The sequence below is a fragment of the Ochlerotatus camptorhynchus genome, unplaced genomic scaffold (genome assembly GCF_037179485.1).
Source record: "Ochlerotatus camptorhynchus isolate MF236.1 unplaced genomic scaffold, CSIRO-AGI_Acam_v1.1 ptg000389l, whole genome shotgun sequence".
Lineage (NCBI taxonomy): Eukaryota > Metazoa > Arthropoda > Insecta > Diptera > Culicidae > Ochlerotatus > Ochlerotatus camptorhynchus.
Window position 1 is genome coordinate 425,244 of NW_027040876.1, and position 26,912 is coordinate 452,155.

At 40.3% G+C, this 26,912-nt stretch overlaps 1 protein-coding gene across 3 annotated transcripts in view; it reads left to right on the plus strand.

The window, feature by feature from the left end:
* Positions 1 to 26,210, plus strand: part of alpha-Man-Ia (alpha-Mannosidase class I a) — a 122,031-nt gene extending 95,821 nt beyond the window's left edge. For all 3 annotated transcript variants that reach the window (XM_065233095.1, XM_065233096.1, XM_065233098.1), the window contains 5 exons: positions 5,585 to 5,983; positions 23,400 to 23,838; positions 23,909 to 24,192; positions 24,258 to 24,374; positions 24,445 to 26,210. In XM_065233095.1, the coding sequence (XP_065089167.1) occupies positions 5,585 to 5,983; positions 23,400 to 23,838; positions 23,909 to 24,192; positions 24,258 to 24,374; positions 24,445 to 24,579 (1,374 nt within the window). In that variant the 3' untranslated portion in view covers positions 24,580 to 26,210. The remainder of the gene's footprint in view (positions 1 to 5,584; positions 5,984 to 23,399; positions 23,839 to 23,908; positions 24,193 to 24,257; positions 24,375 to 24,444) is intronic.
* The last annotated feature ends 702 nt before the right edge of the window (positions 26,211 to 26,912 follow it).

Here is a 26,912-nt window from a genome sequence, read left to right on the forward strand (position 1 = left end):
ACCGAATACTTTAATCAATTCATCAGTGTAAGTGCAAATGTGTTTAACGTGTTTACAAAAGAAGTGTTTACGCCAAAACAACTAAGTCATCTGGAATTGTTAGTATACAATAAAATTCATTATCTGCTTCTTGGAATACAATAGAATGAACTGGCTTTAACATGAAGAGATCTTTGTTCATTTGAGCAGCTTTTAATCGATTTGCTATTGGTACGCACATTTCCAGAATAGTCGAGGAAGTTTCCGACGGCATAAACACGTGGAAGGAATGCAAATACAACTTAAATGCATGGATATCATTGTTTTTTTAAAGATATACGGACCGCCAAAAAAATATGTTGTGTTATTCACAAATATTACACATATGTGTAAACTTAAATTGGTGTCATGTAGAGTAGAAGTAGAAGACAACATTATTACGTAGGCTGACCGCTGTCACTAGGGTTTTCAATACCGTGCACGCTATTTCAAAACTGCCCAAATTTGGGTACAATCCACCCAGATCGGTCAAAATTGAACCTACCCAAAAATGGGTAAACTGTGTTTGGAGTGACAAGTTGACAAATGAACAACATTGACATGAATCCGATCGACGTTGTTCATTTATCAACTTGTCACTCACAACACAGTTTACCCATTTTTGGATAGGTTCAGTTTTGATCGATTTGGGTGGATTGTACCCAAATTTGGGTTGGTTTGGAAATAGCGTGTGTGGTTTTCTAATTCCAGTTATTCGGTATTGAAAATGTGGATTTTATGTATAAATCAAAATAATAAAAATCACCTTTATTTGAAATCGTTGCATTTATTTAAAAATAAAATTAGGAATAATGTTTAAGTTCTTGTTCAAAAAGGGCTTGTTGGTTTTGAAAGACCAAGGTTGCTTTGACTCATTTCAGCTAAAACACACTTTTTTTGAAATTGTGAAATCATTAATAGTAGTCTACAAACAGAGGTTATAGATACTTTAATTCTTGACACATCAAACTTTCTAATTTCGCATTCAGAGATATTACGTCAAAATAAAACTGGGTTTGAAATATTCAAAAATGCACCACAGTAAATTAGCTCATCACCAAGGTTTATATCATAGATGACTTCTAAATGTATTTACCTTGGTTGATTAGCGATGATCACCTAGGAGATACATACATTTAGGCGTATAAATTATTATATAACTTCTACCGATTGGATTGCCGCAAATATTTGCAAAATTCAAGTTCAAGGATTATTTGAACTAGATATTTGAGTATTTCGGTGCCGCTATAACTTTTGACATGCTGAATCGTGCTTCGAAAGTGACCAATTTCCCTTACATTTTTGTATTGTGTCCTTTGAAACTCATCCTAAAAAAACCCGCATCCATACCCAACGAAACAGCTGTACAATGACCTGCCGAATTCGCTTATACCAATTTGAGGACTTCAACTGTTGCAGACATAATATGCATATTATTGTAACAAATCCAATCACCCATCACAACATACGAATCACAATGAACCTCTCCGAAAGATCAACTAGATACTACGGCAATATACGATTGTGCCGACCAAATACAGAATTCGGCTAAAAACGCTTTGGTTACCAAGGTAGTCAACCGTACAACGAGCTGCCAACATTAATCAAACGACAGGAATCCATCGATCTGGTTCAGGACAAACCTCCAACGACATCTTCAAGCTTAATACCTTGCGCTACTTATGTTGACGCCAATGCAAGTCTGGTTAGGACTGGTAGCATCCCAGCTCTCGGTAAACTGATTCGACGCCCTCAGTGCCCCTCAACTAGATTACGGTCTTGTAGAACACCAGCTCTCTGTCAAACACTTAAATTTTTTCGCCGAGAATCCAACAGCCGAGTAGTTCTGTAATTTATTTTGCTGAGATTCATTAAAACAATTGCCGAGATTCAGCTAACAAATAACATTTTGCTAAGATATCATTGTTAGATGATATTTTGCAGAGATATCAGCAAAAGTCAATGCCGAGGTAATCGGCTGTTGGAGATTTTACCGAGCTAGATTGAGTGTGCAGGTTACTTAAACTGGTACATGCCTGGCCGAAGCCGCCAGTGATACTGCCCCCCTGATTGTTTGTCCAACAAATGGTTCCAGATCCGCAATATTTGCTTCCTAGCATCTTACGCTTCCGACGCTTAGCGGTTTCGACGCCCCCAGTGGTCTGCTAGAGCACCAGCTCTCGGTCAGATCTACAATACCTGCTTCCCATCGGCATCCTGCGCTACTGCCGTTTAGTTGATTCGACGCCCCCTGCGGTCCTCACCCGCCCTTCGAGTTGGTATCTTACGATTCCGACGTTTTGCTGATTCGACGCCTCTAGCAGCCCTCATCTACCTGTGTAGTCTGTGTAGCAGATCCGCAATATCTGCTACCCAGCGACTTAGCTAGCTTGGCATCTTACGCTTCCGACGTTTAGCGGTTTCGACGCCCCTAGTGGCCCTCATCTGCCCTTCGGTCTGGTAGAACACCAACTCTCTGTCAGGTAACTTAGACTGGCATATGTCTGGCCGAAGCCCCCAGGGATATCGCGCCCCTAATTGTTTGTCCAAAAAATTGTTCTAGATCCGCAATATCTTAATAGAGCTGGAATTAGGGCGTAACAGCTTTTGTAAACAATGACTTCTCTCGATGATTTCTCGAAACTCAAGGCACGCTCACGCAAACCAACATAACCAACGGGAAGGGGAAGTCTTCCTCTACCCGATGGTGTCGTTGATTTGAGTGGGCGAGCCTTGGCTTTCTAGAAATCATCGAGAGAAGTCATTATTTACAAAAGCTGTTACGCCCTAATTCCAGCTCTATCTAGATATTAGCTTCCCAGCGACATTGTTAGCTCGGCATCTTACGCTTCCGACGTTTAGTTGATTCAACGCCCCCTGCGGCCCTCATCTACCCTCAAGTATGGTAGAACACCAGCTCCCTATTTGGTAACTTAGACTGGTATATGTCTGTCCGATATATCCACCAGTGATACTGCGCCCCTAATTTTTGTTTGTTGAACAAATGGTTCCAGAGCCGCAAAATCTGCTTCACAACGACATCGTTAGCATGGCATCAAAAAGTTAAGGGAATTTCTGACGAGAGGTTCAGAGAACTTCTGATGAGAAGCTCAGGGAACTTCCAACGAGAAGTTCACAGATTTTCTGAAGAGAAGTTCCAAGAAGCTCACAGAACTTCATTTAAGTTCTCTGAAGTTCCAACAGAGAGCGTCCGACGATAAATTTGTAGACCTTCCGACGAGAGGTTATGATGCGCATAGTATGACCGACGAGAAGTTCAGAGAACTTCCGAGAAAAAAGGAGAGGTTCAGAGAAATATTTTAGTAGTAAATCAGAGTACCTCCGGCGAGAAGTTCAAAGATCTTCCGAGGAGAAGTTCTAGGCTTCCAGAAAGAAATTCAGCGAACATCCACAAAGAAGTTCCGAGAACATCCGATGAACGATTCAGAGAACTTCTGATGAGAATTTCACATAATTTCCGACGAGAAGTTCAAAGAACATCCGAAGAGTATTCACAGAATCTCCGACGAGAAGTACAGAGAACTTCCGACGAGGAATTCTGAGAACTACTGACAATAAATTCCGAGAACTTCCTACTAGAAATTCACAGTACGGCCGACGAGAAGTTCATCCAGAAGCACAGCATAATCCGTCCCGAATAGGTTTCTTGGCAAACATGGAACATGAAATAGGAGATGTTGCGGAAAAGTCCGTTGGGGGATTTTATATTATTGCCGACACTTTCAATCACTTGCTGCTTCCTCCCGAATAAGATGCGTATAACTTTTGCGAATTTATATGGTGCAGCCGATCGGTTTGTCCAGGAAGATGATGAAAAATAATGTACCCGCAGAAGGACGTTCCGATTGGGACCAAGCCGTAACAAACTTTCTGGTAGCTGCGGTCGGCACAGCTGCAGCGAATCGGATTCCGCAAACATAAACAGAAAAATGACATTTGATGTTCATGCATATGTGTGTGTGTGTGAGGGCGATGACATCAGATTTTGTTTTGGCTGCGTTCTTTTTGAAAATCCGAGATTTTCTCTAATACGCAGAAATCGGCATATTAAAGTTATAACCGAGATTAAAATTGAGGATAATACGGCATGGTGCTTAGCAAAATCGAGGATTATTCGAGATTAACGTATTACCCTCGATGGAGCTTACCGCTATAAGTGCAACAGAACTTAACAAATCCATGGAATGGCCCAATATCACTTTTGAGAACCAGTTCAGTAAATAGTCATGCCTTATATATGAATTAGTGATCGAACTTCTCAAGGAAAACATTTAGCGGTGCCGGTGGTGTAGTGGTAAGCGTGATTACCTCTCACCCCAGCAGGCCTGGGTTCAATCCCAGTCGGCGCCGCCGGGATGTTCTGAGGAATAACATCTCTGATCATGGAAGGCCTTGGTCGTTGGTCCCCGGTTCATGAGTTGATGAGTCGATAGGTAGAGTCCAGATGTGGCAGCTGCCTCCCTGGCGTCGGTAGCATTGGTGCTCAGCACGGAAAACAAATCAAGGAAAAAAAGAACATTTTTACCAAAACAATACTGCAATTGATCAAGCGCTCAAACGTTAGCGTGATCAATGGCTAGAATGGCTGTGATGAATGGGATGTTTAGATTGCACTTGGCTCACGTTTTGAAAGGTTAACCAACTAGCTGGCGTTCAAACGATTTGGCATACAATGCTGCTGCTACTACTACTGACCACGACGAAGAAGAAAAAGAAGGCATCGTAGCGAAACGCAAGCCAATTAGATGAATTGGCTCGTAAATAGGACCGGATCGGTCGTCAAGTTTACTACCATCGTTTCGCCATGGTAGAGCGACTTTTTGGTCCGAATAATCTGCGCGCACTTGCTCGGCATTAGGTAAACATCACTGTTAAACCGGAATTAACTGGTAGCGTCAATCGGTGAGAGGGTAAATAAATATCGTTAATATCGTCGCTATTATCGTCATGGGGGTAAACAAAGACCTTCAGCTCTCAATTTTCGCCAATCGATGCTCTGAAAATGAGCGCTCAAGTAATTCTTTTACCCCGCCTGACAGGAATAGGGCAAGGTATTACCGAAGGCGTCATTTACCCTACTAGATTTAGATAATCTTATCTAAAATTCGACAAATCTACGGGTTAGAGATTTACTCATAAATCGCAAAAAGTGCGGACTCAGCTATGAGTAAATTTGCCTCATGTTTTCCTGTGCCGGAAAATGAGGAAAATTAACGAAAATTTTACTCAGTCAAGGGGTAGTACCAATAGACTGAAAGAATCAAATCCTCATCGCTGAGTTCCTGCACTTTTTACGATTTATGAGTAAATTCTCGTCGGTCGATTCGGTCGATCCCATTGGCCGTGTTGGAGATTCAACGACTCTCGTCGAAGAGAACTAGAATGATCTTCTAAATTTCAGTGAGTTGCGTATGAAATTCAGTGAATCCCATCTGAAGTTCAACGATTGTAATTAAGATTAATTGTATTATCTACTAAATAATCATTGTATTGAATAATTGAACATACTCTAATCCCCACTTTTCCCCCCGCATTCTCATTCCAGATGATGATCCACGCCTGGGACAACTACAAACTGTACGCGTGGGGCAAAAACGAGCTGAAACCGCTCTCGAAGCGGGGCCATTCGGGCAGCATATTTGGGGTGTTCGATCTCGGTGCCACCATCGTCGATGGGCTGGATACCCTCTACCTGATGGGTCTGCACAAGGAGTACGACGAGGGACGCGATTGGGTCGAACGGAAGTTCACGTTGGAGAACGTGGGCAGTGATCTGTCGGTGTTCGAGACCAACATTCGGTTCATCGGTGGATTTCTGACGTGCTACGCCTTTACCGGCGACCGGCTGTTCCTGGAGAAGGCCAAGTATGTGGCGGACAAGCTCCTGCCGGCGTTCCAGACGCCGACCGGTATTCCTTACGCGCTGGTTAATCCGACGAACGGGGTAAGTAGTACTGGTAGTTTTGTTTTTTTTAATCATTAAATTTTTCAATTCAAGCATCCTGTACATATAGCAAATAGCTGGTCGATAGTCATCTTCCAATGGGGATGGGATTCGAGATGATTGTAGTTGCTTAAATCTGTCGTGATAGGTCTATGTATGTGTGTACAAATGCTGTTCAAATTGGTCAAATAGTAGGATCAAACTGAATCCCATTCCTAGTCGCATTTTGACTTCTACTTTGAAGATCTAGAATATCTCGCTTCACACAAATCCATCATTAATGCACCTCGTCATAATTAATAGTTTGTGCAATCTAATTTTAGATAGACTTCTTCACAGCTTGGAAGCTGTACAAATCGACTAAAGGTGCATGTTCCTCCAAAAAAAAATCAATAGATCTAGAGTAGTTTAGAGGAAACTCTTGTTCCGCAAACTTCCAATTATCGAGCACCAACTTGTAAACATAACCGAACAAACGAACCTTTCAATGTGATATCTTTTCTTTTCTTCCCCTCTGTCTGGATATAATTCTTGGAAATGTGTGTTTGTGTGCAATTGTAATTGTAATTGGTCGTTGCGTATGCGCTGGGTCGATGTAATTGCTAAATTTTTCCCAATAAAATACAATCAAATATATGCAGCCTAAGACCATGCTCGAGCGGGTCGTCAATCATATAGAAATCTTTTTTGTCAATCTGTTCTACAAGGTTAGTAAAAGCGCTCTCTTTCTCTACCCGTTTCCTTCTTTTTTCATCGAATTAAAATAGTCTCTATATCGTTATTCTGTTTTCCTATAGTTAGTTACCGGTTATTATTTCTTAAAAGCTTCTTTTTTTTTGTCCTTGATACAAGGAAATCATACATGTCGTCTCCCGCATCCGCTGTAGGGTAGCAAACAAGTCTCTATGCAGAGCACCCACAAATAGCGCTCGCTATCTACGATGCTATTTAGTGATCCAGTAGAGCCTTTTGCCATCATAGTCTCTCCAACCCAGCTAGTGGAACGAAGAAATCGATCCAGATGCGTAGCAGCAGCATTGTTGGCTGATACACAGAAAACAGATAGGATTACAATCATCTCGAATCTCATCACTATTGCATCCTTCTAGCTCCATATAGATTCCTAGCATTTGCGTACTGTATTTAGCTTTGATTTCAAATCATTTGTATGTTGTACTGTACTCCTCATTGGTGTAAAATTTGTCGTTTTTAAGTTTTATAAGATGCCCAAGAAACGGAAATTTTAGTTGATGTGCATACCTGCTGCAAGAAGCACAAAACTGCGTGATCTTATTTCTAATGTGACACTGAACCGGGAAAACCGGGAGAACCGGAAATTAAATGGGAATTGAAAACAATCGAGAAAAGAACTCAGTACTCATATTAAACGAATTGTGCTAATACAAATTTAAAAAAATTAAGTCTTGTGCAGGCATGGAAGATCATTTGCATTCATTTCATGCAATCATTTACATTCATTTGCCTCTAACTTTTTTCAACAACAGCAATGTGCAAAATGATGTATAGAGCTTTAGTAGGTTTTGTTATTAGCTACAACTTTTGCCCATAACTCAAATCTGTATATCTTATGCATCACGAATTAGAGCGGGCAGAACTTGTTACTGTTTTTCAGTGAATGTAAAATACATTCACTGAAAAACAGTAGTGGCCAGGCATGGAAAATCATTTACATTCATTTCATGCAATCATTTACATTCATTTGGCTCTAACTTTTTTCATCAACAGCAATTCGCAAAATGATGTATAGAGCTTTAGTAGGTTTTGTTATTAGCTAAAACTTTTGCCCATAACTCAAATTTGTATCTCTTATGCATCACGAATTAGAGCGGGCAGAACTTGTTACTGTTTTTTCAGTGAATGTAAAATACATTCACTGAAAAACAGTAGTGGCTTCTGTTCGCTCTGGTCCGTCATACATAAGAGATACGGATTTGAGTTGTTGACAAAAGTTGTAGTTAATATCAAAACCTACAAAAGCTCCATTCATCATTTTGCGGAATTCTGTTGATGAAAAAAGTTAGGGGCAAATGAATGTAAATGAATGCACGAAATGAATGCAAATGATTTTCCATGCCTGGTCTTGTGATCTCAACCCTTCGTCTGTACCAAAAAAAACTTACGTTGTCTGTACCCTTGGGGTCAATTTGAACCCAAATTCAAATTGTCATTTCTCAGTAAAGATTCAACGGATTTTTTTAAATTTCAAATGTTTTAAAAAGTAAGTTTAATCAATCGAAGTTTATTTTAGAGGGTGGCTCCCTAATTGCGAGGGTTCATTGTAAAAATATTCCCATGAACTGGCATATGTTGATGTTTGAGTTGTTTATATCATGAGATTCCAACCAAATAGGATGGTCTTTCCTTGTGAAATTTACAAAGTAGATGGCGCTACAACGAAAATGATCAACTAGCGCCCTCTTATATAACGCTATCTACAGATCCTGCTCATATGGATGGTTCCCATCTTTAGTAAAGTTGTTCAGATGGACAAGACCTATCTTAATGGAAAGAGTTTAGTTCAGAATTCACTCACCAGGCGGCGCTTGTGTGACATTCACTTTTCATTGTTTGCCCTAACTTAACATAAAGGGTGATACGGTCAAAATTTGGTCAATATCAACTTGACGTATTTCTTTCAATTTTGCATTTAAAAAACCTGAACACCCCTCATTTTGAAGGTGTGTGTGTGCAGAATGTTGCTCCTATTTTGATTTTGGAATTCACTCTTCAGTTGTCAAAATGCCGTCCAAGCAAGAAGAGCAGCGTATCAAAATTTTGCTCGCGCATCGCGAAAATCCGAGCTACTCGCACGCAAAGTTGGAAAAATCGATAAAAGTTGCCAAATCAACCGTTACAAATGTAATTAAAGTGTTTGGGGAACGTTTGTCGACAGCCAGGACGTCTGGATCGGGGGGAAATCGAAAACAGGAAGCCGCTGATACGACAAAGAGAGTTGCCGGTAGTTTCAAGCGAAACCCTAACCTCTCTCTCCGAGATGCCGCAAATAAGCTGGGTGTATCGTCTACAACCGTGCATCGAGCCAAAAAACGAGCCGGACTATCGACTTACAAGAAGGTAGTGACTCCAAATCGCGATGATAAACAAAATACGACGGCCAAAGTGCGATCCCGGAGGCTGTACACGACGATGCTGACGAAGTTTGACTGCGTGGTAATGGACGACGAAACCTACGTCAAAGCCGACTACAAGCAGCTTCCGGGACAGGAGTTTTATACGGCAAAAGGAAGCGGAAAGGTAGCAGATGTTTTCAAGCACATGAAACTGTCAAAGTTCGCAAAGAAATATCTGGTTTGACAAGCCATCTGTACCTGTGGCTTGAAAAGCAGCATTTTCATAGCTTCCGGGACTGTCATCCAAGAAATTTTCGTGAAAGAGTGTTTGAATAAACGTCTGCTGCCTTTCCTGAAGAAACACGGTTGTTCCGTACTGTTTTGGCCGGATTTGGCATCTTGCCATTACGGTAAAAAGTCCATGGAGTGGTACGCCGCCAACAACGTGCAGGTGGTTCCCAAGGACAAGAACCCTCCCAACACGCCAGAGCTCCGCCCAATTGAGAAATACTGGGCTATTGTCAAGCGGAACCTAAAGAAGACCAAAAAAACTGCTAAGGGCGAGCAGCAGTTCAAGGCAAACTGGCTTTCTGCGGCGAAGAAGGTGGACAAGGTGGCTGTACAAAACCTGATGGCAGGGGTCAAGCGTAAGGCCCGGCAATTCGGATTTGGAAAAGCGGAAGCCTAACTGAATATTTTTCCTGAATTTTATACTAATTGAACTTGAAAAAGAAATTTAATTTGATTTTTTAAATAAAAGATTTCACCGATTTACACGCGTTTTCCCTTGACCAAATTTTGACCGTATCACCCTTTATTCCAGTGGTGTCCATGTTCGAGGCGTAGTCATTTTGTAAAGGGGGGTGGGTTTATGATTATATTTTATACAAGAGTCCAGCATCTTCTAGGAAAACTATTAGCGCTGCTTCCGTGGACGGGTCGTTAGAGAGGGCGTTACGTATGCTGTCCGGTATTCTGTAGAGGACCCGGATGCTATGGAAGCGGGGACAGTGAACAGTCATCAGGTGTTCGACTGTCATAATTGTGGTGCAGGAGTCGCAAATCCTCCGAAAAGAGGTAGCGCTACTCATGTTGTGGGTCACTCGGGTGTGTCCGGATCGAAGTCGGGAAAGGACCTGTTGTTCCCATCGGCTCGTAGTGTCATTCCATTTGGAGGTGTTCGGCGGTGCGACCCTTTGAATCCCTTGGATCCAGGGGTGTCTGGATGTTGCTGAGTTCAGGGCGTATAAAACACGGGTGGGGTCTTTTAGGACGCATATGGGTTTATTGGCGGATGTGGTTGTGGTGAAGCGGATGGCCGCAGCCTCCGCCGAGAAGACGGAGCACTGATCGGGTAGTCGAAAGAAGGAACTATTGGACACATCCGCTACTCCGAATTCGACGGTTAGACGGAGGGCTCAACGGTGTTGAAAATTGGCAAATTTAATTCTGAGCAGCTCCGTTACATTCGCCTGCATGGCACGGTAGTTGTTGTTACCTGCCTTGAAGCGCTTGGCAATTGAAAAATCAACGCGTATGGTTGGCTCTGCCCATCCTCTGGCTCTGTTCCAGTGCAGAGTGGTCCAGAATGCAGATTTAGGTGGAATGATATGTTTTGAGCCTGAAATTGAAACATTGGACTAAAAGTCTCTTCTACAAAGTTGTTCCTTATAGTTAGGCCCTCATTTTTATGACAATGAATTCTAGGGTGGTTCCTATTATCATTAAAATCAAAAATCTAACTCTTTTGTTTGAATAAATTAAGGTATACATTCTTCTGCGAAGTTATAGCTGAGCTAATTTCAAGCAACTTTGTTGAAAATAACTTTTTTGTATCTCTTAAATTGGCCGATTTAGGGCTATTTTCTTGAATTGAGTTAGGGTGGCTCTTAAAAAAACAGTTTTTTTGCTCTAGTTTTCTTATTTAGAATTTCTCAGCAAAGGTGTCTTTAGATAACTTTTAGATCTTAAAAAGGCGCAAATTTTTGCTGCACAAAGTTTGTCAATATCTTTCGCCAATCAAGAGTTATTGACGTTTTTATACTAAAAATATGCACTTTTCAAATGTTAATATCTCTGGTTGGGGCAAACAAAAAAAAAGTTTTTTTACGGCAATTGAAAGGGCGTATGTTATTCTCAATAATATGACAAAATTGGAGGTATGTTATTTTTTAAACTCGTATAAAATCAATTTGAATTTATTCATATTTTTTACTATATTTGGGAACATCTTTTTTATTAGAAGAGATACATGCAACAAATTCAGCTATAAAACATTCGTCTTAAAGAGTTTTAAAAGTCTTTATAAGATAACTTTCATGAGAAATTTAAAATAAAAAAGTTATTGCTAAAAAACTATTTTTTCCAGGAACACCCTAAGTCAACTCCAAAAAATTACTCTAAAATGAGAACGTTAAGAGATAGAAAAAAATTTTCTTCGACAAAGTTGTTTGCAATTATCTTAGCTACAACTTTTTTCAACAACACATGTTTTTATTTTGTAAAACAAAAAAGTTAGTTTCAAAAATTCCCTAATTTGAGGACCACCCTCACGTTTGCAAACACCAAAAGAAGGGAATTTTTAAGAACAAAAACTTCTCCGAAGACATTTAATGTCCAAATATTGAAACAAATGTACTAGCACAATTTATATAAATTTGTCATTAGAGTGGTCCTATGAAATCCATCTTTTGCCAATAACTTTTTTATTTGAAATTTATCATGAAATTTATCTTATAGAGACTTTTAAAACTCTTTAAGACGAATGTTTTATAGCTGAATTTGTTGCATGTATCTCTTCTAATAAAAAAGATATACCCAAATATAGTAAAAAATATGAATAAATTCAAATTGATTTTATACGAGTTTAAAAAATAACATACCTCTAATTTTGTCATATTATTGAGAATAACATACGCCCTTTCAAATGCCGTAAAAAAACTTTTTTTTTGTTTGCCCCAACCAGAGATATTAACATTTGAAAAGTGCATATTTTTAGTATAAAAACGTCAATAACTCTTGATCGACGAATGATATTGACAATTTTTGTGCAGCAAAAATTTGCGCCTTTTTAAGATCTAAAAGTTATCTAAAGACACCTTTGCTGAGAAATTCTAAATAAGAAAACTAGAGCAAAAAAACTGTTTTTTTAAGAGCCACCCTAACTCAATTCAAGAAAATAGCTCTAAATCGGCCAATTTAAGAGATACAAAAAAGTTATTTTCAACAAAGTTGCTTGAAATTAGCTCAGCTATAACTTTGCTGAAGAATGTATACCTTAATTTATTCAAACAAAAAAGTTAGATTTTTGATTTTAATGATAATAGGAACCACCCTAGAACTCATTGTCATAAAAATGAGGGCCTAACTATAAGGAACAACTTTGTAGAAGAGACTTTTAGTCTAATGTTTCAATTTCAGGCTCAAAACATATCATTCCACCTAAATCTGCATTCTGGACCACTGTGCAGTGTACCATGGACACGGGTGGGAGCTGCTGATGAACCAGGTTTCCGGGAGTTCTTTTTTTTTCCCTTGATTTGTTTTCCGTCGATCTTGTTTTCCGTACTGAGTACCAATGCTACCAACGTCAGGGAGGCAGCTCCTACACCTGCACCCTACCTATCGACCTATCAACTCATAGATCGAGGACTAACGGATTTACTTCCCAGGGTGTCGACTACCTGGAAAAACCTTGAGAGTCAGGGAATATCAGGGAATTCCTTTTTGGACCTGGAAAATCAGGTATTGTCAGGGAATTTCATTCAAAGTCAGGGAAGTATTTCTTTATAATAGAAACATATTAATAAGTATGGCTGATTACGCTAGTTTCAAACAACTTAATTACTCGTTGTAGTTTGAGGTTGGTTTTAAATTTCAAATTTTAAATAGAGTTGCGAAGTTGTGGTTGTTTAATGCTTGCTGTTGCATTTTTGCAAGTGGAGGAAAAGTAACGCAAATAAGAGGGTATTCCGATGATTTTGAGCCTATTATAAATTCAGCTCCCACTGGGTGTTGTCACATTCCTTAGTTGAATCGAGATAAAATTCAGTTCCTTAGAGAGGCTAGACGTTGTTAGATGTTGCAAAATTAAGCTGCTTATGGAAATGTGCGTTCCTTAATAGATGTTATACCCAATTTCGTCTGATAAAATTTAACTTTCAAGTAGATTCTGCGTCTGCTCTATCCAGCTGTGTCCAACAAAAATCAATCCCTTGAGTGCATTGGAGCACTTTTGAGTAAATGCAAGAATGATTAAGAGTTAAGATGGGCTTAAATAAGGCAAGTCATTGATTAACTCAGTTGAATTCAATTGGCTTGAAAAGTTGAGCCTGGTTCAACTTTTTTTCAATTTAAGTCTGTTAAATGGCATAGTTTACACGTTCAAGTCAGTTGAATTCAACTGAGTTGATCAATTGACTTGCCTTGTTGAAACCCAGTTTTAAGAAAAGACAATGATTTTTTTTTTTCTAAATACTTCTAGTTCTTGTTCCTTATTGTGTTCCTAACAGCTTGATTAGCTCAGAGAAATAAATAAATGAGAATTTAGGATAATGGTCTTGCTTGGGAGTTTTTTTTATTGCTTGGAGTAGCACTTTTATGATTGAATAATGATTCAAAGATACGTAGACAAGAATTGCTTTGGTAGCATAGAGTGGCTGTGTTAAGTATTCTAGGTCTTCATTGAAAACCTGGTTAGCTCGTAAAATTAGCTTCACAGTAAAGTTTTAGTATGGTAATGTTGCTGCTATTGCAATTTAGATGGATTTAACTCAAAGAATTTTGGAGATGAAAGCGTCATTTTTACTTTTTCCCACCGGAGGAGACCGCCCGTACACTAGCTTTTGGTTAAACATATTATCCAGTATAATTTTCTTATGAAGCTGAGTCTCAAAATGTGCTCAAGGCAAAACAAATATAATAGGATTAAAAACAAGTGTTTCAGATGTGAAATGCAGAAATGCAAATCTGGAAAAATATACCTCGTTCTTTCTTAGAAAACAATAAGATTTCAAGACCCTTGGACTGGTCTAGATTTTCAGGATAGCTACAGTCACTTTAAGGAGATAACACCAATATATTTCTGAGAATATTTTCTAGGGAGCTTTAGGAAAACCTCTACCAGGGTTTTTACTAGATCTCCCAAGAGTAAAGAGTATTCCAGGATTCTTGAAAAATACCAAGGAACGCGAATTTCGATGGTACAATTCCCAGATAATTATGCGAAGATCTATAAGGATAGTACAAGTATAATTCCAAGCACATTTCGAAAGGAATTTCTAGAGAATGTTAATGAGAATTCCATGCAATTTTCAGAATAATGTAGAGGAGAACTCCAAGATAATTCTGACCAAAATTTGGAGACAACTCTCGGCGTGAGAATTTCGCCTGTCAGATGGTGTTGGTGGGGATGGGGGATTACAAGTTTAGCTCAAAACGCTAATAGGCTCTTTTGAATTGATGGTCTGAGGTGAATTCTACGGAGAATTTCATTCAAATATAACAAAATTTAAGCTCCAGCAAATTCTTAGAAAGAGTCTAAAATTCGTAGAAAGGATGAAATTTAAATATTTTTTTTTTAGTGTTCTACAGAGAATTTATGTACTGTTATAAAAAAAATCAAGGGCTTTCCAGAGAGAATTTCAAATTTATTTTAGAAGAATTCTGGAATGATCTAAGTGAAAGGAAATTAATCTAAAGGAAAGGCTTGAGAACAATGAAATAAAAGCCTGTCAAGTGTTGAGTGAGTATAACGAAAATGATAACTCGGCTCTGTAAAGTTTATTCGATTGAGCCTGTACAAATAAAGTAATTAATAAAAAAAAAAAAAGTTGAGCGAAATTTTCATACACAAATTGTGAAGACTTCAAACCTGTCGCAGATCCAAATTCAAGATCCAATAAAGGTGTTGCTGTCTTAGAAATTACCCATTTAACCTTAGGTTTAATCGCATTCAGATTTGTGCTTAATTAAAATACCTAAACCGCGATAATTTCCAAAATTCCGGGAGAAAAACGGGAAAATTGCTAATCGAGATTTGCTGGTCACCATGAAGATGAAGGAGATTTGGATGAATGTATGTCTCTAGGGTAGAATGCAGATCCTTTCCGTTCTTGGTAACACGAGATTTCTGCCTTTTTTGCATTCTATAAAATGTATGGAACGCTTTATTTAATTTGAAATTGTGCTGGACTACTCTTCATGGGTTAGAGCCTTAGAGGTCCTTGTGGTATTTCATGAAAAAAAAATGTCCATAAAGCACTAATATATTCTGAGGAAAGTTATAGCTGAGGCGTTTTGTTGCCAAAACCGGGTAGGTACTGTACCTGGAATTTTTTTGAAAATTACTGGAAAATCAGGGAATATCAGGGAATTTTGTTTTCTTAGTTGAGTCGACACCCTGACTTCCCTTCCGAAGGAAAGCGTGATCAGAGATGTCATACCTCAGAACATCCCGGCGCTGTCGACTGGAATTGAATCCAGGCCTTTTGGGGTGAGCGGCAATCACGCTTACCACTACACCGCCGACGACGCTTTCCGAGAGCTTGTGGAGAAAGACCTCGTGGTTCCCGGTGGTGTTGCCCAGGTAGCTGGACGTTCTACAGCTCAGCGTTTCTGCGACTTGGTATTGAAACGGCAGTACACCGAGCTCGACGCAAGCAGATTCAGTGGGTGTTGAAGGTAGGAGTTCTGCGATGATTCGGATTGCCTCGTTATACGTTGGGTCTCCCGTGGTTAGAGAGTCGTTGGAAGGGCAGAAAAGTTCGATCCCGTAGGATAATCTACTGTTTACTGTGGCTTTGGCCACTTTTAGTAGGATCTCTCTGTTACTGCTACGGTGTGGTTTGGAAAGTGTCCGGAGGAGGTTTAGCCGCGTGCGGCAGTTGGCTTTGGTGTCATTGAAGTACACCGCGAGCCTGGATTGTCTTCGTGTTGGGTATTGGAATGTTGTTCGCAAAGATGGCTCTTGGTAGCGGGCGATGATGGGAGTGGCATAGGTTTCTGCGGATAATGCGAAGCCGGTCCTGGAGGCCCATCTTGTGGTGGCTGATATAGCAGCTTGTAATTTCTTTCGCAAAGCCTTGAGGATGCATCCGATAGCCAGCAGGACGCTGTCGTCTGCATATACAAATATGTACATTCCTTTTGGGAGGGCCCCAAAGACTCCATTCATGGCGACCAAGAAGATGGTGTGGGACTCCAGTTTCTTCCGCCCGGGTTGAGGAGCGGTGGTTCCTGATCATCACCTGAAAGGTTCTGCCGCAAAGGAAGTTTTTTACAAAGTGTAGAATGTGGCCACCCAGACCCCAGTCAGCCAACTGTTTGAAGACCTGGCGTTGTTATACGCCTTAGCTAGATCCAAGGCCCGCTATGTTGACATGGAGTTCCTCATGGATCGCCTCTTGAAGTACATCGCCCAGGCCAGTAAAGTACGTTCCGGTGCCGTGACCGGGTCTGAACCCATGATGATGGTGGTTGTCCTCGAGGAAGCGAATTAGACGGTTGACCATCCGTTCCATAACTTTACTGGTGCTGCACGTCAGCGATATCGGACGGAAGTTTCCCGGGGTAGAGGTCACTTGCCCCTGCTTTGGGATGGTGACTACCAGACTGTGGGTCTATTCCTTTGGCAGGGTGTTCTCTACCAAGAATTTATGTATCAGGTATAGCAGTTCGACTTTGGTGCTGGGCGGGAGATGTTGCAGCATGGGGTATCGTATGTCGTCCGGACCGGCAGATTTCCCTTTGCTGCGGGATAGTGCAAGCAGGGCTGGTAGCAAGTCACTTTTTAGTGACTTGTTCTTAATTTTCAAGCCAGTCACAAAAAAGTCTCCTTTTTCAAAGCCAACTCACTGAAGTCACTTTTTCTTGTAATCAGTCACTATTTTCAAATATTCAATGTCTTGAAGTTTCGTATTCCATGTACAAGTTCAAACAGTTCCCGTAATTTTAGTCTAGACTTTTGGAGCAGTTTAGAGATCTATAATCGTAAATCGTAAAATCAGGATAGTTCCATGATGTGCTGAAAAAAAATCGAAAACCCTTAAGATACTCCGAGAATTTCAGGGAAGTACAGAGACCTTGAGAGAATTTATGAAAACTTCAGAAATATTTCAGTAACTTCACAGAAGTCCAGAGAATTTCAGGGAAATTTAAAAGTGTTTACGGGAATTCCATTTATTTTCGAGCAGAACCGAGATCTTCAATAGATGCCGAATTATTAAACAAATTTAGTGAACTTCAGGTAAGCATAGATAAGTTCAGGGAAAATGAAATGCGTTTGTAATGGTTATAATACTTAAGGAAAATCGTCGAAGCTTCAAGGGGATGAGAAGTTTTGTGAGCATCAGGCTAGTTTCTCAAACTACAAAAGAACTTCAAGGCAGTTTCATTAACTTTAGGAAAAATTTGGGAACTTTCAAGTACTTCTTAAGACCTCAGAATAGTTCGTTCAATATTCAACGGAGATTTCCATTGAAAATTATGATGAAGCTATCCTTCGAATTCAATTTTCTTTTAGCTTTGCTCGGAATTACCTTAAAATTCTCCACAATAAGAAACCCTTTGGAAAAATTCTCCGAATATTCATTGAATGATTTCAGGTTTCCTTTTGAATCTCACTCCTTCACTTGGAATTCCACTGACATTGAAAGTCTCCTAAGAATTCATAGGGCATTTCTCCACATAAATTCCTTGGATTTCTTCTCATAATTTATTTGTCAAACTCTCCTGAATAAACGAATTCCTTTGAAGATGTCCTGGAGTTATTCTCAGATTTGATTGGAGGATTACAGTATTAGTATTTTTAAAAAAATCCAAGGACTTATGCTCCAGATTCGTTTTCTCCCATAAAGTTTATGAAATTATCCTCAGAATGCCCTTGGAATTTTCCTCTGAAGTTCACAGGAGTTGTGCTTCACAGAAATTCCTAAGAGTTTTCACTAAAATTTACTTTTTTTTTCTTGGGTTTCTTGAAATTCTACTCAAAACTATCAGGCTTCGCATGAAATCTAAAATCCCTCAGAACTACTTTCTGAAAGATTTTTTTCCCCAGAACTCCCTTGGAATGAGGTCCTTAGAAATTATAATAAAATTTCACGAGCCCTTCACTTAGATCACTTTTTAGTCACTATTTTTACAACTATAAGTCACTATTTGGTCACTTATTTCTTCAAAATGGTCACTAAAATCACTATTTTTGACAGCATTGATCACTACCAGCCCTGTGCAAGGGTTAGTTCATCGGATTGGAAAGGCGCGTTGATGAGAATAGGTACAGAGTCCTCCGGAATGACAATATTGCCAAGGCTCTGTGTGGACGCGTGGTACTTTTGTATGAAGTTCCTATCGTAGCGGTCAATGACAAAGATTGAGGCGAAGTAGTTAGCCAATCCATTGGGGGCATTGACCCGGCTCCACAACTCTGACGCCGTTTGGTTGACATCCCTGATGATTTTCCGGCACTCTTTTCGCTTGGAGCGGTAAAGCTCGGTGGTTCGTTCCTTGCCTGGGTGGTCCTTAGAGAAGATTTCGCTTCGGGACACCACCAGTGTAGAGGTTTTCGGCCGACGTTCGGGCTGGTCTTCGGCATGGCGATATTGGCGGTCTCAGCAGAGTTCCACCGACAGAAGCTGCCAGAACTGGCCCCGCTATCGGCAAGGTTGTCTGGGCCACCGATCCAAAGGACAGACTCGACGGTCAGCCAACTAACGGATTGGGAACCTCTCCGATCATGGCTTGGCATCGATCGTACTCGCGAGCATTTGATAGTTCGTGAATAGGAACAGCTCTCCTGTCGCACAATCTACGCAGTAGTGTTTGAGGTGTCCGGGACGAGGTTGCCCGGCTTCCACGTAGGGGGTCCTCCTTAAGATAATCATTTCTACTAGTTGGGGGAATGTGATGTCATTACTCGACCCATTATTTCCACATTCTTTGTCGTCCTTGTACGGCTCGCACTTTTTTAATCCCTCGTCGTCCTGATTCATTGCGGTTGGTTTCGATCCCACGTTGTCCACAGGGGGATAGGAGTGTACTCCAGTTTCCATCCCTCTTCCGGCTGCGATAACAAGATATCTGATATCTGGAATAACAAGATTTGTTTTCAAGATGATATCCGGTTGTTATTTTACTTTGCGACAGGGCCTCGACTGCCTCGTTGCTTAGCCGGGATGATGAAGTTTCGGTGTTCGTCGGAGTTTGCCAAAGAGCGTCGGGGGTGTCTGCCAGTTCAGATTGGTCAATAGCATCAGCACTGACAGGGCTCCGACTACCCGAGGCCTTATCCGCTGCGTTGGAGGTTGTTGTGATACTAGTGGATGTCGTGGTTTTGATAATTGAGCTAGATCCAGTCCGCTCTGCTTCTTGATTGGTCCCAGCCTCAGTAGAGGATGGTGTTGATGTAAGGTGCATGTTGATGGATAGGTTGTGGGAATTCGATTACGCGGGGTCAGACAAGACGGACTGGGTTGCGGAGGTCTAGTTTTCCATTCGAGCTGGGTCGCCCTCCACGTAATTCCCCTGTCACAGACTTCAGAATAGAGCACCTGGCACTGAAAAAGTTGTCGGTACCCTTATTTATGCACTTAGATTAACATTCAAAATCCTTCTTTTTTGCATAGAGGAAAGTAAGGTAATATGCCCAATGAGGTAGTGTGGCCAATCGCTTAAAAATCAACTTATTGAACATATTTTACAAAAAATCTGTTGCAGGCTTAATGCTTGAAGCCTACTTTAACTATCCATTTCATTTAAGTCTAACAAAGTAATATTCGAAAAATGTTAGACTAGCTCAAAATGTCTAAACTGTTATAAGATTTCTGAATCAGAAAATAAGATCTATCAGTAGTTTCTTTGAACTTATCGTTGATATTCCTTCAGCAGCTTTATAAATGGTTATTGGTTTCTTATATGACACGATGTTTTTCTAGATTTTAATAAACATTATAGATTTTCTTAACAAAATATTACTTAAGCCCATTCGGGCAATATGAGCACCACTGATATTTCAACTTAAATGCTTCAATTTTGCATTATTCCTTTCATAAATATGACTGTACCATATGAAATTAAGTTTTGAAACAGCTGCTTTGGTAAAAAAAATAGTCATTAACAAGACTGACAAAATCTAGCCTTAAATAGGCAGTACTTCTGAAATTTAATTTATTCTACAGAAAATAATTGTTTCTGACCCTTCGTAAAGCCTCAAGAGAGTAGAATATTCTTACCCGTTGTTTACAAGGTCACTCATACCACCCCGACATGGTGCTCATTTTACCCCAACAGTTTAATTTCAGTTACAAAACGAACATTTTTTAAATCTTCTTTCATAAGATTCAAAAGTTTACTTTTAATATTCAATTTGTATTCATAATGTAAATAGGGCTTGAAACTATCCATTTGGTTCAACATCATTCGAATTTTCCACTGAATTGTCTGTTATTAGCGATGATTTTCTTAAGGTGGCCAAACTGCCCCACTTTCCCCTACTTGACACAAAATAGAATGTCTAAGCTTCGGCAAGAAATCCGGTTAGGGGAGGGGCTTAAAACGTATTGTTTGTGCCGAGGACGCAAAGAAGGAGGGACTTTCAGAGTACCAGTGGGTACCAGCACCAGTTTTCAAGCATGACAATAATCATTAGAAACATTTTCATTACTCTGATAATGGTTTTTCCAGATTTTCCTCCATCGTGAACATTTTCGTGAAAAACATTGTTCAGATTAGCGGCGCCGGTGGTGTAGTGGTGAGCGTGATTGCCTCTCACCCCAGCAGGCCTGGGTTCAATCCCAGTCAGCGCCGCCGGAATGTTCTGAGGCATAACATCTCTGATCACGGAAGTAAAGCCGTTGGTCCTCGGTCTATGAGTTGATGGGTCGATAGGTAGGGTCCAGGTGTGGGAGCTGCCTTCCTGGCGTCGGTAGCATTGGTGTTCAGCACGGAAAACAAGATCGAAGGAAAACAAATCAAGGAAAAAAAAATGTTCAGATTATACTTTTCATGGATTACTGAGATAATTCCCTCGTCAATTGTATTATATATTCAGAGTGGCTACTGAAAACGGGAGAACCAGGAACTAACCGGGAATGTGATTGAAATTTCTAATTCTATTACATTAAAGTCTCCATATCTCGATATTGACGGGATCATCGAGGTATGGAGAGATTGAGAAATAGAACAAGAATAGCCTACTAGACCGTTTGAAGGGACGAGGTAACCATCGAGGAATAGAAAAAAGTGGACTCATATCGACATATCGACATATATATACGGAGAGTTGACTGTAATGAGAATTCTGAATATTTCTTCAAGCTCGAAGATCGTAATTTTCCATAGTATGAGATACTAAAAATTAAATCTGAGGTCTCAAAATATCATCAATGTCCCAAGTAATGTGTAAATAAAAAAATTGGTTAAGTTCAAGATCATGAGAACTACCCAAAATGATACCAGTGAAAATCCCAAACAATTTCCAAGCGTCAGACACGTGATATTTGATTAAATTTGCAATCTCGAAAGTTTTAAGATGTCCAATGTCCGGCATTTTGAATATGATTATTAATTTTCTGCCAAATTCCTCCATGGTTGGAATTACGTCCAGCGTATAGAAGATCTTTGATATCTCACACCTCTCATTACGACAGTTTTCAGAAATGTCTAGTCCCTGAGTTTTCCTAGAAAATGCCTAACTTCTGGATTAGTATAACTATTTTTTGGAGTATTTCTTTGAATATATTTGAAATTTTCTCTAGGGTTTCCTTAGGATTATTCCAAAATGTCTTCAGATTAACTTTTAGGAATCCTTTTATGATTCACTCCGGTATTCCCTAGAAATTATCTCCATAACAGTTTCGGAATTCTGTTCAGAACAGTTTTGGAATTTCCTTCAGCAAACTCTTGAAATTCGGGCTACAGTTATCTTCGTCTTCATAATAACTCTTGTGAGCATTTGCTTCAATTTCTCTCCACAATTATTTTTGAAATTCATATTGAACATTCTTCAGAAATCTCTTGTTTTCTCCCAGAATTTCATTTGAATTTACTTCAAAATTCTAAGGGATCTTTCCTGAGAATTCCTTTGAAATTATTCTCAAAATTCCATTAAGAGAATTTCCTTGAAATTACTTGGAATTCACTTAAAACTTTCCTATGTATTCTCTTAGAAATTTCTTCAGGATATCCTTGTACGCTACTCCGAATATCTTTGAAAATATGCTCAAAATTTCCCGTAAATTCAACTATTTGGAAAACTTTCAGAAATTCTCTTTAAAGTTTTATGGATTCTCTTAGGAACTACCTTGAAACTAGCTTGCAATTCTGCAAATATATAGCTATATTCAAAATAAAATTTCTTTGAAATTATTGTCGATGTTGGAGCTCTCCTCAGATTTCTTCTCTTCGAAATCATATCATATATCAAATATTTTCAGTCGCAGGTGATCATTTCTGGTTTGATGTGATTAACATTATCATCATTAAGCTTTTCGTAGGTTTAATTCACTCAGAATTCTCCTTCGAATTCCCTTAAAATGCTGAAATTCCTTCTCATTTGCTGTATAATTCCCTGAATTCAGAACTACCTTCGAATTCTGGATTTCGCCTTATGTTCTCCTTAAAATTTTCTTGAAATACTTCTCAAATTTACCTGGAACTTCTCCTCTGAATCCCTCTAGAATCATTCCTCGACGATTGTCCTCAATCCTCATATGACATTCTCATCAAAATTCTCTAGACAATACAATTCCTCCAAATATCTCTGAGATACATTGTGATATATTTGAGATATTTGGATTTGAATCTATCTCACGTTTAAAGAAAAAAATTGTATCGCTGTAAAAATGTATTGCTAACTAATCCAAGAAAATTCGCTGAAAACGTCTTTTAAATTGGATGCAATTCCAGAGCTTTATTATTTCTTTCCTGCTAGATTTCATTTCTGGCCCACTGTGCATTGGGATAGCACGAAGAATATTATATAAAACACTGAAACAAAACTACACCATTGTTTCATTTGGTATTGGACTTCATCAGCTTCGCCAGTCCAACCTCCACCGGGTCCGGCATCCTTGCCTCGTGATCATAACACTGTACTATACCAGTGAAATCTATCGTACAATGAGATCCTACTACCTGGCGACGATCATCACCATCATCACTATTGAGACACTCGTCACAAGATTCAACATCCCTACACTGTCAACTACGTACCATTTTTCGAGACGCATCTCAGCTCTCAATTTTTCTACGAATTCCTCTTCTTGTTGATCATCCACCAAACCACTCAAGTCTCTAACAATCGCTCATTCCCGCTCCGCCTCCAACAGATCAGCAAAAACTACGGCTGGGCCAGTGGAGGCAGCAGTATCCTGTCCGAGTTCGGTACCCTCCATCTGGAGTTCTCCTACCTGAGCGACATCACCGGTGACTCCGTGTACCGCGAGCGAGTCCAAGCGATCCGGACCGTGCTGAAGGAAATCGAAAAACCGAAAGGTCTCTATCCGAACTACCTGAACCCCAAGACGGGCAAGTGGGGCCAGCAGCACATGTCCCTCGGAGCGCTGGGCGACAGCTTCTACGAGTATCTGCTGAAGGCGTGGATCCAGTCGGGCCACGAGGACGACGAAGCCCGGGAGATGTACGACGACGCGATGCAGGCCATCATCCAGAACATGATCCGGACCAGTCCCGGCGGGTTGACGTACGTGTCGGATTTGAAGTTCGAACGGCTGGAGCACAAGATGGACCATTTGGCGTGCTTTGCGGGTACGGAATGAGGGGTTTCGGGGCGAGTGGAACGAATTGATCCACATTTGCTTTTTTTATATATATACAGGTGGACTGTTTGGTCTCGGAGGTACCACGCTGAACAATCAGTACTCGGAACGGTACATGGAAATCGGAGAGGGTCTAACGAGTACCTGTCACGAGAGCTACGTTCGTACGTACACTCGTCTGGGGCCGGAAGCGTTCCGCTTCAACGATGGTGTCGAAGCGAAGGCGCTCAAATCGCAGGAGAAGTATTACATTTTACGACCGGAGACGTTCGAGAGCTACTTTGTCATGTGGAGACTGACGCACGATCAAAAGTATCGTGACTGGGCATGGGATGCCGTGCAGGTGAGTTCTGTCAGCGAAGGTTCCATAACACTTAGATATTTCAACGGGATGCTGTATCTTTGCAGGCACTGGAAAAACACTGCCGAACCCCGAACGGGTACAGCGGTCTTAAGAACGTCTACCTGACTGACCCGCAGAAGGATGACGTGCAGCAGAGTTTCTTCCTGGCGGAGACGCTTAAGGTAAGGGAAAACCTGAATTCACTCGGAGTTCAAACCGATCGGTAACGAGAACCTATTTCCCTTTTTGCAGTACCTTTATCTAATCTTCTCGGACGATTCGCTAGTCCGGTTAGAGGACTGGGTCTTCAACACCGAAGCACATCCACTTCCGGTGCGGGGACGTAATTTGCTCTACCGTGCGGCAGCTACCTCCAATGCTCCATGAACAACCAGCATCAAACACCACAGGTCGGCACGTGGAGATTTACCATTCCCACGATGGTAGAGGACAAACCCTCCACTCAACCACTACCACACCACTAACACACGGACAGAGGTTGGCGAGGTTATGTCAACATCCACTTTCCCCGTCGCCCCCAATCTCCGAACCAACTCCCGGAGACAGGGACTCACTAAGCAGGGGAAAGTAGTTTAGTCGTGTTCATTTTCGTTGTTGTGCACGTGTGTATGCGAGAAGGAGCGGTGGATGAGCATGTGCGTGTGTAAATTTTAGTGAAAAAGTCTCTTCCTCGATTGTTCGGAGGAAGCAATTCCTTACTTTAATATGAAGAAGAAGAAGAAGAAAACTAGCCAGTCGATTTGTGCGCGAGATATGGATTAGATAACCGAGTCATTGTAGGCGTGTATATTGATAAAAATGTAGGCAGTAAGAAGAGAGAGAGAGAGAATGAGGGTAGGTTAAAACAGGATTAACAAAAACGCGCGCGCTAGCGAGATAGAGAAAGAGTGATTCTTAACTTAATTCTTGAATGATTGTAGTTAATTATATAGGGAAAGATATATATATGAAAAGAATTTGTGATGAAACAAAGGAAACTTATCGATGACGACAATTGTTCTAACTAGAATGTGTTGATATTAGTGAACATAAAAAAAAATCTGCAAATAATCGGAGAAGAACGTTACAACTGAGGAAAATATAAGAACCAAATCAGCTCTGATACCAATATAGTTCAATCTGTTTCTCTTGGATCTTCCATACCTACATAAATTAACCTACTCAAATTAGTTTTTTTTTTCTGAACCTACGCATCAAACTTGTTTAGAAGTGAGGAATAAAAGTTGATACATTTTTAGACGCACTTTGTAAACTGAAAGCCCACCAAAAGCAAATGTCCCATCATTAGTAGTAGAAATTTAGTTTGAGGACGTTCCGAGGAACCGTTCAAGACTAGAATCAAGAAAATCAGTAGCCAACGCTTTAAACGGATGAGACTCAATCAAAATCAGCTGCCGGTTTGAAGATGCTGCGAAATGCAACCACAAGCTTTCTGCTACATCGTTGTTAAACAGGGGTGGTCTGTTTTTTCGAGAAACCCTCACACGACGTATTTGCACATAAAACTATGACAGTCTGATTATCTTTATAGCGACAAATGTCTCTATAACAACCTTTCTATTGGTCCCTTGATATTCCTAATCAAAATCCTATCTACAGTGCTGTTCGATGTCATAGCAGCGCATGCCGATTTTCTTACAAAATTTACAACTTTGACATGTTGTAACTTTGTTCTTTTACGATCAATTGAGCTGAAATGTCACCACAGACTACCGCTCAATGCTACATATTGCCAATATTTACGATTATTGTCAATTAAAACAATCATGTAGGGTCCACTTAATTGCTTCCACCATTTTGTGCAGCAAGACAGTTGAGCTGATCGAAGCTACGAGGCATCACTACAATTTGGAAAAGAAGCCTGGAACGAGAATTTTCGACTGATGCAGCACGTAAAAGGAAGAAGTGAGCACATTTTCCAGGAAGACTATTCCTGAAAGCCACATATAGCTGCACCATAGCTCACATAATTTTGCCACTTTTAGGCAAACTGACAGCGGTTTGACGGATGTATGACAGAACAAAACAGCTCACTCTTTCACACTTGCATTGCAGTGCTGAACGCTAGAAAGAGTAGTCTGTTGCTGTCACCCTAATCCGAGGAGGGGGCGTCACATCTAAAGCGCAATTCTAGATGCTCGAAAAATCTCACACTAGCGAAACAATCTACGAAAAATCTTCTTTCATTTCTCGCATCTACTTGCATCGTGCAACTTTTTTTTGGCAGGAAATCTTCAGAATCGTCATCAATCTTTTTTCTATCTTCTCAGCGTGCGCGCAGCCATAGTTTTCAAATTATTGAGAAAGAGTTGATTTCAATGTTCTTGGTGAAATAATTTATTAGTTATCCTTCGGCTTCTTATCAGGCAGAGAGTTAAAACCACTTTTTTCGTTAGTTGTTACAAGAGTCACTATCATTTATTCCACCTATTCCTGTTATACGTATCTCGCAACCTAGCTGAATTTCGCCTGTAGTATATTCATCTCTTTCTCCATCGGATCTCCTATTCTGCATCGGATTCTTCTTGTTGGTCGTAAGATCAATTCTCGATGAACATTTCAAATGGTCCTATCTGCTTTGATCGATTCTCTTCATCGACTTTCTCTTTTGATAACTACTGCTATGCAAACAGATTTCGCGCTAATTCTACCACATAGTTTGATAAAAGAGGGTCTTATCTAGCGTCCAAAACGTCCAA